A 17,654-nucleotide genomic window follows, 5' to 3' on the forward strand; every position below is an offset into this window, starting at 1 on the left:
TTGCATAATACTCCTTCCTCACAGGGTCGTGAGCTGGCACGCCCTCCCTCTTGCAGCACACAGGACAGGCCCCACCAGGTGGCATTTTGGGGCCACTTCCCACAGATGATGACCAACAATCTCACATTCCCGGGGTGCTCTACACTTTTGAGAAAGCCTCTGCAGCCACAAAATCAGCCACAATGAACATCCTCTGACAGATGAAGAGAAGGAGGGCCACACTGACATGGCTTGTCCAGTGGAAAATTCCACATGTGTAGGAAGTACTGGTTCTTTTTTTTTTTTCCTTCTTTTTTTAAAGATTTTATTTATTTATTTGACAGAGAGAAATCACAAGTAGATGGAGAGGCAGGCAGAGAGAGAGGAAGGGAAGCAGGCCCCCTGCTGAGCAGAGAGCCCGATGCGGGACTCGATCCCAGGACCCTGAGATCATGACCTGAGCCGAAGGCAGCGGCTTAACCCACTGAGCCACCCAGGCGCCCGGAAGTACTGGTTCTGATAAGAACCAGTGTGCTCACTGTGTTTTTGTTTTAACGGATATTGGTTCATAATCCAGCAAAAAAAAAAAAAAAAAAAACCCTGCATGGAGGAGGATGAGTGAGCCCATGTCCTGGGTTCCTTGTTCAGTGCCTAGCTTCGGGGTGACCCCCTTGCAGGAGCGAGGTCCCAAACCCTCCTGGGCAACCAGCTGGTCTCCCCAGGCCTCACCTTGGAACACAAGGTTCGCTGGTAGTGAGCGCGTGCTCGGGAGCTTTGCTGGGCTTCGTGCACACGGGCCAGGGTGTTCTCTCTCCAGCGACGGAACACACTCCTGCAGGAACACAGGCCGGGGAGATGAGGGTGTCACCAGTGCGTATGAGATGGGGGAGGTTCCTGTGAGTCATTCCCGCTTCTTCTGCCCACTCCTCAATTGGGGACAGACTCCTTGTACCTAAGAATATCAGTCTCGCCAACAGCCATATTTATGGTGACACACTCGACACAGGGCTGGTGAGCCTCTGCTCCGTGCCAGGCACTGGGGGAGCCCCAGGGGCACCACGGTGAACAAGACCAAATACTATGTCCTCGTGCATGTACGTGACACACAGTGGTGACCAGGCAGTGACAGTACAGGTGAGTCACACCACATTAAGGCACATAGACGGGAGGTGGCGGAGGGCCGTCGGCCCCTGCCCCGCAGTTGCTGCAGAGTTCGCTCAGCGACTCCATCTTTCTCACTCCCTCTGCCTGAGGGGCTGGATGGGGACCTCCCTGAAGGAGGGTAGAAGTGGTAAGTCCACAAGGCCCACCTCCCACAGGCGGCCTGGAATACCATGTGCTGAACAAATACGGAGGAAGGAAAAGAGCGGAATGAGGGAGGCCTGCTGGGAAGGAGAGTGTGAGAGGTTGGTTTAGCAGGCGCTGGAACAGAGAGAGCGAGTGACCTCCAAGGCTGTGAGAGATGCCTCTGGAATCCGTGGAAGGCCTGGAGAGCCAAGCAGGGAGGCAACTGAGTGGAGGCTGAGGCACAGGGGGTCCCTGCAGCTCTGGAGGGGGAGACACAGAATCTTGTAGAGGAGGGAAGAGTGTTGACAGGAGCAAGACAAGGGGGGGCTCTCGCAGATGCCCAGGTTGACAGCTGCCTCCTCAAGGCCCCAGTCTGCACACAGCAGCTTCCAGACACGGGGTGACCCAATGAATGGAGTGCTTGCTGTGGCAAAGCCCAGCAACGCTGTGAGCAGTGCAAGGAGCTGGGCTGCCCTGCCTCCACACCAGCCTGGCCCTGCCTGGGGCTGGAGCGGGCGCCCTGATCCTGAGGCCCTGTGGGAGATGCCAGGGAGACTCACCGCAGTAGCCGCCTCTTGTGCTGCCTCTCCCTGGTTGCCACCTCCTGGAGGATGCTCCGAACCTGGCTCTGATAAGTCTGTGGGAGACCGAGAGGAATGGCGGGCGCAGGGCCCAGTTCCCTCCTTTATCCCTCCCTCAACCGGGGCCCTCCTCCCAGGGGTGCGATGCTGGAAGTGGGCACTGGCCTAGAGCTCCGAGTCCCACGCCAGTAGAGCACCTGGATAACAGAGAAGATGGTCTTACGAAGTCCTCACCTAGCAAGTCAGGCCACTGGCCTCCTGGACAAGGGGTCACTTTGATGTGGAGGCTGGCCCCCCAGAGAGCACTCATTTTTACTTTGCCAAGCAAGGAAGCCAGAGCTCAGCCCCGTGGCTGAGAGACCCACCGTCGTGGGCACATGGAGGCTTATGGAACTCCTCTGGGAGGGGCAGGGAGACCGAGGGAGGGACACAAGATCCCCACCCCACCCCCATCCCACCAGAGGCAAGGGGTGACCGAGGGACCAGCAGAAGCCCCTACCACCCAGGAGCACAGCGCCCCCCGCAGCAAGGTGCACCGGTGGTGCAGGCGGGCGCGCGTCAGCTTCCATCGCTCGGCAATGCGCAGAGCCAGGCCCTGCGGACAGAGTGGGGACCAGGAGGGGCTCAGCCATGCTGCCATCTTCACCCGTGGGGTTCTCACCTGCCCCACCCACCCTGCCAAGGCCTCATCTATGACTAGGTATCTCTCAGGGGCTTTGTGGGGATCAGATGGGGCAAGAGCCTGACTCAGGGTAAACGCTCAAGCCATTTGGCAGTTGACACACTTTTTACCCTGAGTAGGATGCCTGCAAATGGTTAGACCAAGAATTTTAGGTTCAGTGAGTTCAGACCAGAACTGAAGAACATGGGAGTTTGAGCCAATCACCTCAGGAAACCAGGTTAGTGCTTGCCCCTCTGCTGCCTAGCCTGTCTCCCGTGCTCAGAGGCAGGTGGCTGCCGAAGGGTGGAAGACAAGCCCACATGCCCGTTCCGAGTCACGCTGACACCCAGCTCCACCTGTCCACAACCACACGTGGTGGCATCTGTGCCAAAGCCTCACCTCCTTCCACCTGTTCCAGGCCCGGTGCAGGAGCCGTGCGGAGTGGAACTCTGCAGCCAGCACTAGGCCCGTCTTCCTGTGGGGATGGCTGGAGTCAGCACTGCAGTCTGGACCCGGCCAGTGCTCTTTCCACCCACACCCCTCACAGTCCCAGGCCCCTGTCTAGTGGTTCTTAAATTAGTGGGGAGGGAGGAATCAAGACCTTCTCTGGGGGTACCTGGATGGCTCATTCAGTTAAGCGTCTGCCTTTGGCTAAAGGTCATGATCGCAGGGTCCTGGGATTAAGCCCTGGGTTGGGCTCCCTACTCAGCAAGGAGCCTGATTCTCCCTCTCTCTTTGCCCCTGTTTGTGAGCATGCTGTCTTACTCATGCTCTCAAATAAATAAATAAATAAAATCTTAAAAAAAAAAAAAAAAAAAAAAAGACCTCTGAAGAGCTGCCAAGATTTGGGCTCTCCCCTCAGGAAAGTGAGCATCTACTCAAATTCTCAGAGCCAACCTGACAGGGTTCAAGTACACTGAAGTACACTCATGTGCTGGCGACTCAGGAGATTAAATGTGGCCAGAATCTGAGTGGGGAGATCCTCACAGCACAAAGTGGATGCAGAACAGCATTAAAAGCGGGACAGTGTCTGCTGTGTCCATGTGGGCTGTCTGCCCCACCCTGTCTCCAACCATATGGTGTGGTAAAAACTGCCACCACCTGCCCCTAGGCCACAGCTGCTGGTCCTGTGCTCAGCTATCCTGAAACGGGCTCATCAGTCTATTTTCTGGACGTGGTCACACTGGACCCCACCCAGTGAGTGAGATGCATCCAGTGGATAGGACCTCAGATCCATGGAGCATGTCTGTCCCTAGTCGAGTTCCTGAGGCTGGGAGCTCCATGAAGTACCCCAGGATCCTCCCACTACAGCCCTGGTTCTGTATAGACTATATCAGGCAAAATTTCTGGAACTTAAAACCAGGATCTATACTAACACAACCCTCCAACAGGCACTCAGAGCTGAGAGTCTACCACTAGCTGGCCTGAGAGGGGAAGAGCTTCAGGGGCAGAAGCGGCCCCTCACTCTGTTCTGAGCCCTCGGGCACTGTCTCTCCAGATGCAGAAAGCCCTCCTGAGTTGGTGGTGGCGGCAGTGGGCCCAGGCCGCTGCTGTCCGCTGCCGCTCCCGGTGCTGTGCTGCTGCCCGCTGGTGCCACGTGGACCAGGACCTCTGCAGGAGCTGCCGCTCTGAGTGAAGGATGGCCTGGGGCAGGATGGCAGGGAGAGAACAGAGTCGGTCCAGCAGCTGGGGGCATAGAAGCCAGGAAGAGTCTATAGGCCACAATTACTGACCAAGGCAAAAGAGATGGGCATTAATGAGCTGCCTTGGCCCAGAAGTCATATGTAAACTCCACTGACAAGAGCAACAGATGTCCCAGGCCCTGCCCTGCCCTGCCTTGTGAGTCCTGGTCACAGGCAGGACGCCCCGCAATGTGGGTCTGGGTGACGTCCCGAGCAGAGGAGACAGTGAGCGTAAAGTCTGAAGCAAGTCCTGCCCGTTCCAGGCACCTCCTCAGGGACGGCCACTTACCATCCTCTCCGCCAAGCGGTTTTCTCGATGCCGAAACATCTTCTGCCACCAAATAGCAAATACTTGCTTCTCCAACGTCTCCCTAAAAAGATAAATAATAACAATAATGGGGAACAAAGCACTGAAGATAAAACAAAATCACTATGAAAAAGAATGAGAAGTTCCAAATAATTGGGGTTTTTTCCCCTTAGGCTATTAAAAGGTGCATAAGTTGAGATGGGAGAGGAAGGAAAGAGAAAGAGAAGGAAAGCAGACAGCAGTGGCCAAAAAGCCCCATGAACGACCCAGTCCTCTCCAAGTTGTTTCCGGTGTCAGCCAACCATTTGCACAGTATGAATAAGACTGACTTTGAGACGCTGGCTCTTCATTAGTTCAGTTCCACACTGAAATACCAACAGTGCTCAATGGTCAGTACTGAAATCCTTTCTAGTCCGGGCTGACCGGCCTGGTTGCTGTTACACAAATACTTAGGGGAAGTGGTTAAAAACAGAGGCCAGGTCTCCAGGGCTGACCAAGCAAGTCTGAAGTGGGCCACAGGAAAGAATATTTAAAAGAAGCGTTCCATGTGAGGTAGACAGGGAGACAGGTTTGAGAACCACTGCTCTGTCACCTCTGCCTCGGCCTCCCCACTCAGCACAATGATGCGAAGGCCCGCAAACGCAGCACTGGGACAACTGGCCAACAGCCACTAGGAGCCATGTGTTGGCAAAAGCACGGGACAAAATACACGAGGCAACTGTTTTCAGGCCCTGGACAAGAGGCAACATAGACTGTGATCCTTAGAGTTGAGAAGCAAGTAAGGTGAGCCCTGTGGCCGCCCAGGCTTTCTGCCTTGAGGGCACGTTCTGAACACCAGGGGCAGGGCCACCGAGTCCAAGCAGAACAGGCCAGTCTCACTCAGTTGGGGCAGAGAATAGAGTTCAAGACTGCAGGGGAAGGAATGTATGCATCTATGGCTTTCTAGAACCTGTAGAGACCTCAGAGGCACGCTCACACACACCCTGCACACTGCAAGTGTGTACCTCACTTTCTCTGTGAGTCTGCCCAGTCCACAAGTAAGGCTATACAAGCAGGCTCTGTGAGACCTAGCAGAGTGGCCTCTTCAGGGCTGACTGCTAGATGGAGATTACTAGAAGCTGGAAAGGGCTGGGAGATGGGAGTTCTGGCCCAGTCTGAATGAAGAGACTTTTCTGGGAACCCCAGAATTCAGAAAGGATGGCCTCAGGAATAAGCGCCATGCCCTAACTCTGAAGACAAAAATCAAAGAGACTCACACATGGGGCACATGGGACAGGGTGCAACCCTTGGTATCAGGGTTGTAAGCTGAAGCACTGCACTTGGTGTAGAGATTACTTTAAAAATATCTTAAAACACAGACACACACACACACACACACACACAACCCACACAAAGAATGAACAGAACCACACTTGATAGGATCAACAGGAAGCACAAGAATAAAGAGCAATTACTGTCTACCAGAATAAAAGGCAAAACCCTTTAAAGGAAAAACAGCTGTCTACAAAAACAATCACCCAAATGTTGGAATCAGCAAACACTTAGAAAGAGTTATTAAAGTGTGTGTACTTAAATGAAGAATGAACAAAATTAGTTACCAGACAGGGAATCTTGGCAGAGAAATAGAACCAAAAGCAAAAAAGAACCAAATGATTTGGTGGCTTCTCAAAAAGTAAACACAGAATTATTTGATTCAGTAATTCTACTTCTAGGTATACAACCAAAAGAATGAAAAACAGAGACTTAGACAGATGTATGTACACCAGTGTTCACAGTAGCATTATTCACAATAGCCAAAAGGTAAAAACTCACGTGTCCATCAACATACAGATGAACAAACTGTGGTATATCCATACAATGGAATATTATTCATCCATAAAAAGAATGAAATTCTGATACATGCTATGACATGGATAAACCTTGAAAACATTATGCCAAGTAAAATAAGCCAGACACAAAAGGTCTAATATTACACAATTACACATATATGAGACATCTAGAATAGCCAAATTCAGAGACAGAAAGTAGTTTAGAGGTTCCCAGGGCTGGGAATAGACGGAAATAGAAAGTTAGTGTTTAATGGATACGGAATTTCTGTTTGGGATGATGAAAAAGTTTGGAAATGCACTCCCCCTGCTTGTGTTCCCTCTCCCCGTCTCTTTTTTTAAAAAGATATTAATTATTTATTTGACAAGGAGAGAGAGATCACAAGTAGTCAGAGAGGCAGGCAGAGAGAGAGGAGGAAGCAGGCTCCCCGCTGAGCAGGGAGCCCCATGCAGGACTCAATCCCAGAACCCTGAGACCATGACCTGAGCCGAAGGCAGAGGCTTAACCCACTGAGTCACCCAGGTGCTCCTAAGTAAATAAAATCTTTAAAATAAAACAAAACAAAACCCAAAGATAAATAAAAACATCTTAAAAGCAAAGTAAGAGAGACAGATTACATTTAGGGGAAGAATGATACAAATGATGGATGCCTTTATACCAGAAATAATGGAGGCCAGAAGACAAGGGAAGAATGTCTTTAAAAGACTTGGGAGGTCTTCTGGGTGGGTCAGATGGTTAAGGGTCTGCCTTTGGTTCAGAGTCCTGGGATCAAGCCCCACATCGGGATCCCTGTTTAGTGGGAGTCTGCTTCTCCCTCTCCTTCTGCCCCCTCCTATGCTCATTCACTTTCTCTCTCCTGAATGAGATCTTTAAATAAATAAATAAATAAATAAATAAATAAATAAATAAATAAATAAAAATAAAGATAGACAGACTGATTGATTCAGGAGTGAGGGGTAGAGAAACTCATTGTTTTATATCCACGAAAAGGTCCTTTAAAAATGAGACCAAGAGTGAAATAACCATGAACAAAAGCTGAGATAATTTCTCTCCAGCTGATTTATAGTATAAAAATGCTAAAAGACAGGGCACCTGGGTGGCTCAATGGGCTAAACCTCTGCCTTCGGCTCAGGTCATAGTCTCAGGGTCCTGGGATCCAGCCCCGCATCAGGCTCTCTGCTCAGCGGGGAGCTTGCTTCCTCCTCTCTCTCTCTGTCTGCCTCTGCCTACTTGTGATCTCTCTCTGTCGAATAAATAAATAAAATCTTTTAAAAAGATGCTAAAGGGGCGCCAGGGTGGCTCAGTGGGTTAAGCCGCTGCCTTCGGCTCAGGTCATGATCTCAGGGTCCTGGGATTGAGCCCTGCATCGGGCTCTCTGCTCAGCAGGGAGCCTGCTTCTCTCTCTCTCTCTCTGCCTGCCTCTCTGTCTGCTTATGATCTCTGTCAAATAAATAAATAAAATCTTAAAAAAAAGAAACATGATGGGGAGGAAAGGAATTCTGTTTTTATGTTCTTATATTTAACATGAAGTGGTACAACAGAACTGAATAGAACTGTAGTAAGTCTAACAATGTGTATTGTTAATTCCTATACAAAAGAGGGGTGCCTGGGTGGCTCAGTCGGTTAAGTGTCTGCCTGCAGCTCATGTTATGATCCCAGAGTCCTGGGACCAAGCCCCACATCAGGCTCTGCTCAGTAGGGAGCCTGCTTCTCCTTCTCCCTCTGTCTAGTGCTCTGTCTACTTGTGATCTCTCTCTGTGTCAAATAAATAAGTAAAATCTTAAAAAAAAAAAATACAAAAGAGGGGCAGCTGGGTGATTCGTCAGCTAAGCGCCTGCCTTCAACTGAGGTCATGATCCCAGGGTCCTGGGATCAAGCCCTACATAAGGCTCCCTGCTCAGTGGGGAGTCTGCTTCCTCCTCTCTCTGCCTGTTGCTCCCCCTGCTTGTGCCCTATCTCTCCCTGCTCTATCAAATAAATAAAACATTTAAAAATAAAATAAAATGATAAATACAAAATACAAAAGGTATAAAAAGCCAATGCAGGAAATAAAATGGAATATTAAAAAATTCTAAATGAACAGCGCAGAAAAGGGGAAACAGAGAAACAAAAAACAGATGTAGGCTTCGGCCCAACCACACCAATTACATTAAATGTAAATGAACCACACACTTTAATTAAAAAGCAGAGATGTGGGGCGCCTGGGTGGCTCAGCAGGTTAAAGCCTCTGCCTTCAGCTCGGGTCGTGATCCCAGGGTCCTGGGATCGAGCCCCACATTGGGCTCTCTGCTCCGCAGGGAGTCTGCTTCCTCCTCTCTTTCTGCCTGCCTCTCTGCCTTCTTGTGATTTCTGTCTGTCAAGTAAATAAATAAAAAAATTTTTTTTAAAATATATATATTTTTTTAAAGATTTGATTTATTTAACAGACAGAGATCACAGGTAGGCAGAGAGGCAGGCAGAGAGAGAGGAGGAAGCAGGCTCCCTGCGGAGCAGAGAGCCCGATGCGGGGCTTGATCCCAGGACCCTGGGATCATGACCTGAGCCAAAGGCAGAAGCTTTAACCCACTGAGCCACCCAGGTGCCCCGTAAATAAATAAAATCTTAAAAAAAAAAAAAAAGCAGAGATGTCAGGAATCCCTAGGTAATGCAGTCAGTTGAGCATCTGACTCAGCTTTGGCTTGGGTTGTGAGCTCAGTGTTATGGGATCAGGCCCCAAGCTGGGCTCCATGCTTGGTGTGGAGTCTGCCTGGGAGATTCTCGCTCTCCCTCTCCCCATCCCAACCCCTTCATGCTCACTTGCTCACTCTTTCTCAAATAAATAAATAAATGAAAATAAAAAAGCAGAGATTGTCAGACTAGATTTAAAAAAAAAAGACATAAGAGGAAAGCTTTATTAAATATGAAGACAAATAGAGGGAAAGGTAAACCACATAAACTATAAATACAGAAAAAGCTGCTGAGGATATTTTAATAAAAGTCAAAGCAGGTTTTGAGAAACGAAATATTACCAAAAATAATTTCATTTCAAAATGATAAAAAGGGACAGTTCATGAGGAAAACATAACAATCTAAACTATACATGGACCAAATAACAGAGATTCCAAACGCATGAAGTAAAACTGGTAGTATTATCAGGAAAAATAAAAAATCCATAATCATAGCTAGAGAATTTTAACACTTCTCTCTAGTAATCGATAGAAAAAACAGACAAACAAAAAAACTAAGGTGGGGGGTGATTCAGTTGGTTGACTGTCTGCCTTCAGCTCAGGTCATGATCCTGGGGTCCTGGGATCCCTGCTCAGTGGGGAGCCTGCTTCTCCCTCTCCCACTCTGCTTTATGCTCACTCTTGCTATCTCTCTCTCTCAAATAAATAAAATACTTAAAAAACAAACAAATACCTTGCCTGAGGAAAGCATCTGCATCCTGGAGACTGACTGGAATGCCAGGGCTTTGACTGAGTGAACACACTAACCTCTGCCTCTACAGTTCTCTTCTAGCCTGGTTCTATCTACAGGTCCTGGACCTGAGGCGTGGCCTCCAGCCCAGGCATCCTGCCTGCAGACTGGCTGCCCCCACTGCCCATGTCTTTCTATCCTGCCCATTACTCCTGCCTAATGGGATTTTGCACAATTCAGAGTTTTTCCATAAACTAACTCTTGTATTAATAAAGGCTTTAGGAGATTTTTGTTAAAAACCAAGGACCTCTCTTCAGCTCTGAACAGATTTTTCCTTCAATTCAAACACAAAGATTTATGGACCTTTCAAGTTGGCTCAAATTTGTGGATGGTTTCTCCCACTTTCCTATTCTACATTCTTAGTCCTATGTTAGCTTTATGTCTCAAATGGCGAAATATAATCAGTTCAATAAAATATGAAATAACCATGAAAAAAACAAACAAAACCCAACAACAAACAAAAAGCTACAAGGATACAGAAAATTTGAAGATGACTACCAACTAGCTTGTCCTAACAGACATTTACAGAACACTGTATCCAACAAGTATAGTATAAATATCCTTTTAAGGTACACACAGGAAAAAATAAAGTACACATCGAAGGTGCACCAAATCAGACCACATATATTCGGCTGTAAAACATATTAATACATTTCAAAAACTGAAGTTATATAAGGCGTTTTCTAGCCACAATGGATTAAATAATAATTAAAAACAATAATGTATCAAGAAAATTCCTATTTGAATATTAAATAACAGATTTCTTTTTTTTTAAAGATTTTATTTATTTGACAGAGAGAGAGAGATCACAAGCAGGCAGAGAGGCAGGTGGGGGGGGTGAAACAGGCTCCACACTGAGCAGACAGCCCGATGTGGGGCTCAATCCCAGAACCCTGAGATCATGACCTAAGCCGAAGGCAGAGGCTTAACCCACTGAGCCACCCAGGTGCCCCTCAAATAACATATTTCTAAATAAACCACAGGTCAAGAAAGAAGTCACAAAGGAAATCAGAATTTATTTTTAGTTGAATGATAATAAAATACAGCATGTCAGGATTTGTGGGATAAAGCTAAAGCAGAGGGAAACCTTGCAGCTTAAAATTTTCACAAGAGACAGATTTAAAATTTATAATTTATTGCCAATAACAAAAGAATGGGTGGGCATGCCTGGTTGGCTCAGCTGTAGGAGCATGAATCTCTTGATCTCAGGGTTGTGAGTTCATGCCCCATGTTGGGTGTAAAGATTGCTAAAAATAAAATAAAATAAAGTAAAATAAACTCTAAAAAAAAAATGGGTGATTTGTGCTTCCATCTTTTTTTTTTTTTTTAATTTATTTGACAGAGAGAGAGTTCACAAGTAGGCAGAGAGACAGACAGGGTCAGGGGGGAAGCAGGCTCCCCGATGAGCAGAGAGCCCAATGTGAGACTCGATCCCAGGACCCTGGGATCATGACCTGAGCTGAAGGCAGAGGCTTAACCCACTGAGCCACCCAGGCGCCCTTGTGCTTCTGTCTTAATGTTTTAAAAAAAAAAAAAAAAAAAAGGAAGGCATATTAAATCCAAAGTAAGTAGAAAGATACAAAATAAAGAGCTAGAATCAATGTAAGAAAAATATACAATAAAAAAATTAGCAAACAAAAGTTAAAAAAAACCCCATGATAACTCCTTGCAAGGCTGATCAAGCATAAAGAGAAAAGGGCGCCTGGGTGACTCAGTCTCAGGTCATAATTCCAGGGTCCTGGGATCGAGCCCCACATCGGGCTCCCTGCTTGGCAGGAAGCCTGTTTCTCCCTCCTGCTACCCCTGCTTGTGTTCCCTCTCTCACTCCCTCTCTCTCTCTCTGGGAAATAAATAAATAAAATTTAAAGAATAAAGAGAAAAAAATACAAATTACCAAAATCAGGAATGTACAAGGAGGTATCATCAGAGATTCTACAGACATTAAAAGTATATTAAGGCACTTTCATGAAAGCTTTTTGCCAATATATTTAACACCTTGGATAGAATGAAAAATTCCTTGAAAAACAGAGCTTACCAAAACTAACATGAAAAGAAACTCTTGGTAGCTCTGTATCTATTTTCTTTTCTTTCTTTCTTTCTTTTTTTTTTTTAAAGATTTTATTAATTTATTTGACAGAGAAAGAGATCACCAGTAGGTAGAACAGCAGGCAGAGAGAGAGGGAGGGTAAGCAGGCTCCAAGCAGAGCGGAGAGCCTAATGCGGGGCTCGATCCCAGGACCCTGAGATCAAGACCTGAGCTGAAGGCAGAGGCCTCACCCACTGAGCCACCCAGGCAACCCCTCTGTATCTATTTTCAAAATTACATCTGTAATCAAAAACCTTTCTGGGGGCGCCTGGGTGGCTCAGTGGGTTAAGCCGCTGCCTTCGGCTCGGGTCATGATCTCAGGGTCCTGGGATCGAGCCCCACATCGGACTCTCTGCTCATCAGGGAGCCTGCTTCTCTCTCTCTCTCTCTCTCTCTGCCTGCCTCTCTGTCTACTTGTAATCTCTCTGTCAAATAAATAAATAAATAAATCTATTAAAAAAAAAAAAAAACTTTCTGTAAAGGAAACTCTAGGTCCAGATAATTTCACTAGCAAATTCCATAACAAATTTAAATACCAGAAAACTAAAACCACGATCCCTCATGAAAATACATGTAAATATTTTTAAGAAAACATTGACAGATCAAAATCAGCAACACTTGGGGTGCCTGTGTGGCTCAGAGGGTTAAGCCTCTGCCTTCGGCTCAGGTCATGGTCTCAGGGTCCTGGAATCAAGCCCCGCTTTGGGCTCTCTGCTGGGCCGGGATACTGCTTCCTCCTCTCTGTCTGCCTCTCTGCCTACTTGTGATCCCCCTCTCTGTCAAATAAATAAATAAAATCTTAAAAATCAACAACACGTGAAAAAAATAATATATCATGACCAAGTGGGGTTTGTCTCAGAAATATAGGGCTGATCTAATACGTGAAATCAGGAAAACATATGATCATCTTAATAAATGCAGAAAAAGCATCTGGCAAAATTTAACCACCTTCATAATAAAAATTCTCAATAAACTATGAATAGAGGGCAACATTCTCAATCTGATAAAGGGTATCTACAAAAATAATGTGAAATACTGACTGCTTTTGTTTTCCCCCTAAGATTGGAAAAAAGACAAGTATGTATCCTCTCATTACCTCTATTCAATACTTCATTAGAGATGCTAGCTAATGAAGACAGAAATAAAAGCCTACAGACTGGAAAGGATAAAGTAAGTTGTCCTTATTGCATATAACAGGATTATTTATGCAGAAAACTATGTAATTAAAAAAAAGACTCAAACCATTAAGTAAATTTAGAAAGGTCACAGAACAAAAAGTTTCAGCTGTATTTCTATATACTAGGACAAACAGTGAATGGATTTAAAAAATAATTCTATTCACAATAATATTAAAAAAAGGTCTTTAGGAATAAATTGAACAATATATATACAAAACTTCTATGCAAAGTTATAAAACACTGAGAAAAACTGAAGAAAAACTGCATAAATGGAGAAGTGTATGTTAATAAAAATAAAAATAATTTAAAAAAAAAAAAAGTCAAAACCAGATGTTAATGAGGAGGTGGAACAACCAGCATTCTATCTGCTAGTGGGTGTAAAATGATGTGACCCCCTGTAAGAGGAAGCATGTCCCCACCTGAGAGCCAGAGTCCGCTTTTAGGTATCCACCCAAGAGAAATGAAAACATAACCCGCTTAAATGTTCATAGCAGATTTACTCATAATGGCCTCAAACTGGAAACAACCCATGTTAAAAGGGGTGAAAATATTGCCTTATATTCATCCAATACCACTCAGCGAAGACTGAACTCCTACCAAGCAACAAGGGTCAATCTCAAAAACATTATGTTGAACTTCGGAAGAAGCCAGACACAACAGAACACCTACTGTATGATCCCATCACTCAAAGTTCAAAAACAGGCAAAATTAACCTGGGATGACAGTAATCAAAGCAGTGTTACCTATGGTGGTGGATGGGGGGAGGTGCAAATAGACTGGAAGGGGGCACGAGGGAACTTTCTGAGGTGATGGAAATGTTCTAGACCTTGACTCGGCTGTTGATTATCCAGGTATACAATTTGTGAAAACTCACCAAACTCTTTACTTAACATCTGTGCCTTTCACTATGAACTTAAGCTCAATTAAAAAAAAAAAAACAAAAGACAAATCAGCATACTAAAAGACCACTGGTAGGTTAAGAAGCTACCATTTTTAGTAATAATTCATGAGACCTCACTACAAATTCTGTCCATATTCCTAAAATATTAAACAAATACCCTAAGAATTAAGGAAAGATAGAACATATATATTTTGGGGGAACTCTGATTTGCTAAACTCCAAACCGAACCTATGAATATTCATTTACTGTAAGAGTCACAAATCACTAGGGATTGGCGGGGAAGGCTGATATTCTGTACTGCCATTCTGCTTGTATTCCACAGGCATTATTTCACTTTTCATGACAACCTTATGAAACACGACTATTATATCAACCCATCTCCATTTTACATCTGAGGAAACAGGCTCAGACAGACCAAATGGCCTGCACAGGGTTAGGGAGCCAGCAAGCAGTGGAGCAAGGGTCTGAACTCAGGGCTCTCCAGCTTCCAAGCCAGGTTCCCCATCACTTTGCTCCCTCAAGAGCTAAAGGCAGGAACCTAAAAAACTTCAGTCTTCTAAAAAGAGCCAACTCAACCAAAACAAGATAAAATCTACATCAGGCCAAATCCAGATCAGGCCCTGGTTCTCCCTCAAACTTCCTGGCTACACCCTGTCTCCAATTCACCCACCATCCCCCCCCCCTTTTTTTTTTAAGATTTTATTTATTTATTTGACAGAGATCGCAAGTAGGCAGAGAGGCAGGCAGAGAAGGGGGGAGCAGGCTCCCGGCTGAGCAGGGAGCCCAATGTGGGGCTCGATCCCAGGACCCCGAGATCATGACCTGAGCCGAAGGCAGAGGCTCAACCCCTGAGCCACCCAGGTATCCCACCCACCAACCTTTTGTCTCAAGAATGGTCTCCAACAAAAATCCTTTTGGAAACTCCTCTTGGCTATTTTGAAAGAGCCCTCGATATTTTTTTAACATATAATACATTATTTGTTTCAGGGATACAGGTCTGTGATTCATCAGTCTTACACAATTCACAGCTCTCACCATAGCACATACCCTCCCCAATGGCCATCACCCAGCCACCCTCTCCCTCCTACCCACCCCTCCCTTCCCCTCCAGCAACCCTCAGTTTGTGTTCTGAGATTGAGTCTGTTATGAGAACCCTCAACCATCCGTATGGCATGCCAAAATACAAAAGAAGTAACAGAGTCAATCATGACTTTGCAGAAGAAATGAAGGAGTGCGTGTGTATTAAGTAGTAAAGCCATTTTTCCAATGGAATCTTAAACCAGACCTCAGTTCAGAAAGTAGGTAAAGGTGAAGTCACTCTCTTTGCAGAAGGGGAAGAGGTAAATTCTATCTCCTTGCCAGCCTCCAATTCCCCACCGCTACCCCGTAAATGCTTCTCCTTGGATTTTGGGTGAAGGACTCTCAGAGTTCTGGCTGATCCCCTCAGATTAGCTTTCACACTCTTTCGAAGTCAGGACCACTGCAACTTCTCTCAGCGTTCCTCCCACGTCCCTCCCTCTCGTCTCTGTCCTAAATTGATGGGAACTCTTCTCAGGCAATCTCCAAAACCATCACTTTACTAGTTACGTGCACCTGCTCAAACATTTATCTGTTATCTTTTTTATAGGCTCAGGCAATCCCCTCAGCCTGGCCCTGCTCATCCTGCCCCCTCCTTCCATCCATCCTCATCCCCGGGCTCACAGCATGCCTTCCTCCAGGGACTTTCCTCAGCAGCTCTAGAAGAACTCAGGGCTGCCCTAAGTGAGGACATGCGGATCTCTTCTCTGGAAGTGTCCTTCAATTGTTTCTTGTGTATCAGTTTTACTTCCTCACAAAGATTCAAAGTTTCTACGGAGTCATCAAAAATATCTTCCTTTTCATCTAGGAGAAAGTCCCTGGTGTCAAGGAGATCTGAATTTAAACTCTGGCTCTGCCACTTACTGGTTGCTTTACATGGGGGAGTCATTAGTCATCTTCAGCCTGCTTTCTCGGGACTGCTATGAGAAGGAAATTATTAATGAAGTTGCTGACGTCACAGGTGAATGAGCTTATGTATTTGTTTCCCGTCTCCCATCACAGCATGCCCACCACAGGGGCAGACATACAGTCGGCAATGAATAATTTCTTTGTTGCTTTCTGCCAACACGCAGCAAGGACCTGCTATGGGCAAGTTTGGTTCTGTGGGAGCTAAAAAGACGTAGCTCTGCTCCTTGCCCATCTTAATTTTGTTGACAACTGTATTTCAAGACTTCAAAAAGCCAGGTCTAGCAGGACAGGAAGCAAGAATTTCAGGGAAATCACACTCAAGAATGCCTGCCAGGGCAATGCAAGGTCCAACCACGCTCTGATCCAGAAAGCTAACGGGCAGCATTCACAGAGCTCACACTGACTTGCACTGAGGACAGGGGCATAGAACTCAGGCTGTTCTGAAAGCATTTGCAATAAAATTGAGCAAAAGCTTTCCCAGGGGAAATACTGGCTGGCTTTTCCTGCTAGATGAAATCAATGAGCACACATAATTGACAAACCAGGAAGAACCAGGGCCTGGGAGGCTGGGAGGCTGAACACCACCACCAATGGCCATGTGGGGAGCAGAGCCTGAGAAGCCTGCCCAGACAGGAGAGGCACTGCATACCTGTGAAAGCGTGCTGCTCTCGCATTGAGAACACTTTCCTGATGGTGCCATCGCCAGAATCTTCTCCATGCGTGGAAGGCTGCAGGAAGGGCTCTCTGCTGGAAGTGACTGTCTGCTCTGGACCGCAGCCACTACAGTGAACAGAATGACCTTTATTTGTACTTTACATTATTTATTTATTTTATTATTTTATTTTATTTTTTAAAGATTTTATTCATTTATTTGACAGAGAGAGATCACAAGTAGACAGAGAGGCAGGCAGAGAGAGAGAGAGAGAGGGAAGCAGGCTCCCTGCCGAGCAGAAAGCCCGATGCAGGCCTCAATCCCAGGACCCTGAGATCACGACCCGAGCCAAAGGCAGCGGCTTAACCCACTGAGCCACCCAGGCGCCCTATTTTACATTATTTAAAAAAAAAAAAAAAAAAAAAGGCAGAGGGGAGGGTGGTGGCCCTGGGTGGCTCAGTGGGTTAAGCCTCTGCCTTCGGCTCAGGTCATGATTGCAGGGTCCTGGGATCGAGCCCCACATTAGGCTCTCTGCTCAGTGAGGAGCCTGCTTCCCCCCACCCCCGCCTGCTTCTCTGCTTACTTGCAATCTGTCAAATAAATAAATAAAATCTTAAAAAAAAAAATAAAAAAGACCTTTCAGGGTCACATTCTAGAGGGAGGGTTGCTTTCTACACTAAACTGAGAAAATTAAAATCTACATGATAGGTGAAAAATGAAATATGACAGGTAAGAAATTTTTATTCTAAAAAGTTTAAGTATCTCTACCTACTTGTGTGTCTGTATACACATGTGTATATACGTGGATAAGTCTAAATGTTTTGTCCTATGTACTAAGTGTTCATACCCACTGCCTGTTTCACTCTCTGACTGCTAGTGTTTGACTCAGTGACATACATGGGCTTTTTGAATCTTAAGAAATTTATCAATCCTTTGTCATGTGTATTATCAACATTCTTCCCATGCTGTAATATATCTTTTGATTTTACTGTAATTACGAAAGGCTACTACTATTTTACTATTTATCAGCAGGAAGATAGACAACTGACATAAAAATATATACATGCCTCC

The 17,654-nt window shown here is 45.9% G+C and overlaps 1 protein-coding gene across 1 annotated transcript in view; it reads right to left on the minus strand.

Moving 5' to 3' along the window:
• The window catches only part of SFI1 (SFI1 centrin binding protein), an 88,979-nt gene that overhangs the window by 8,319 nt on the left and 63,006 nt on the right, over nucleotides 1-17,654 (minus strand). Inside the window, 7 exon segments of the mRNA XM_082697846.1 lie at nucleotides 709-811; nucleotides 1,827-1,903; nucleotides 2,347-2,442; nucleotides 2,908-2,983; nucleotides 3,974-4,152; nucleotides 4,480-4,561; nucleotides 16,581-16,711. Coding sequence (XP_082553972.1) covers nucleotides 709-811; nucleotides 1,827-1,903; nucleotides 2,347-2,442; nucleotides 2,908-2,983; nucleotides 3,974-4,152; nucleotides 4,480-4,561; nucleotides 16,581-16,711 — 744 coding nt within the window.

The sequence above is a fragment of the Mustela nivalis genome, assembly GCF_964662115.1.
Source record: "Mustela nivalis genome assembly, chromosome: 14".
In the NCBI taxonomy this organism is placed as follows: domain Eukaryota; kingdom Metazoa; phylum Chordata; class Mammalia; order Carnivora; family Mustelidae; genus Mustela; species Mustela nivalis.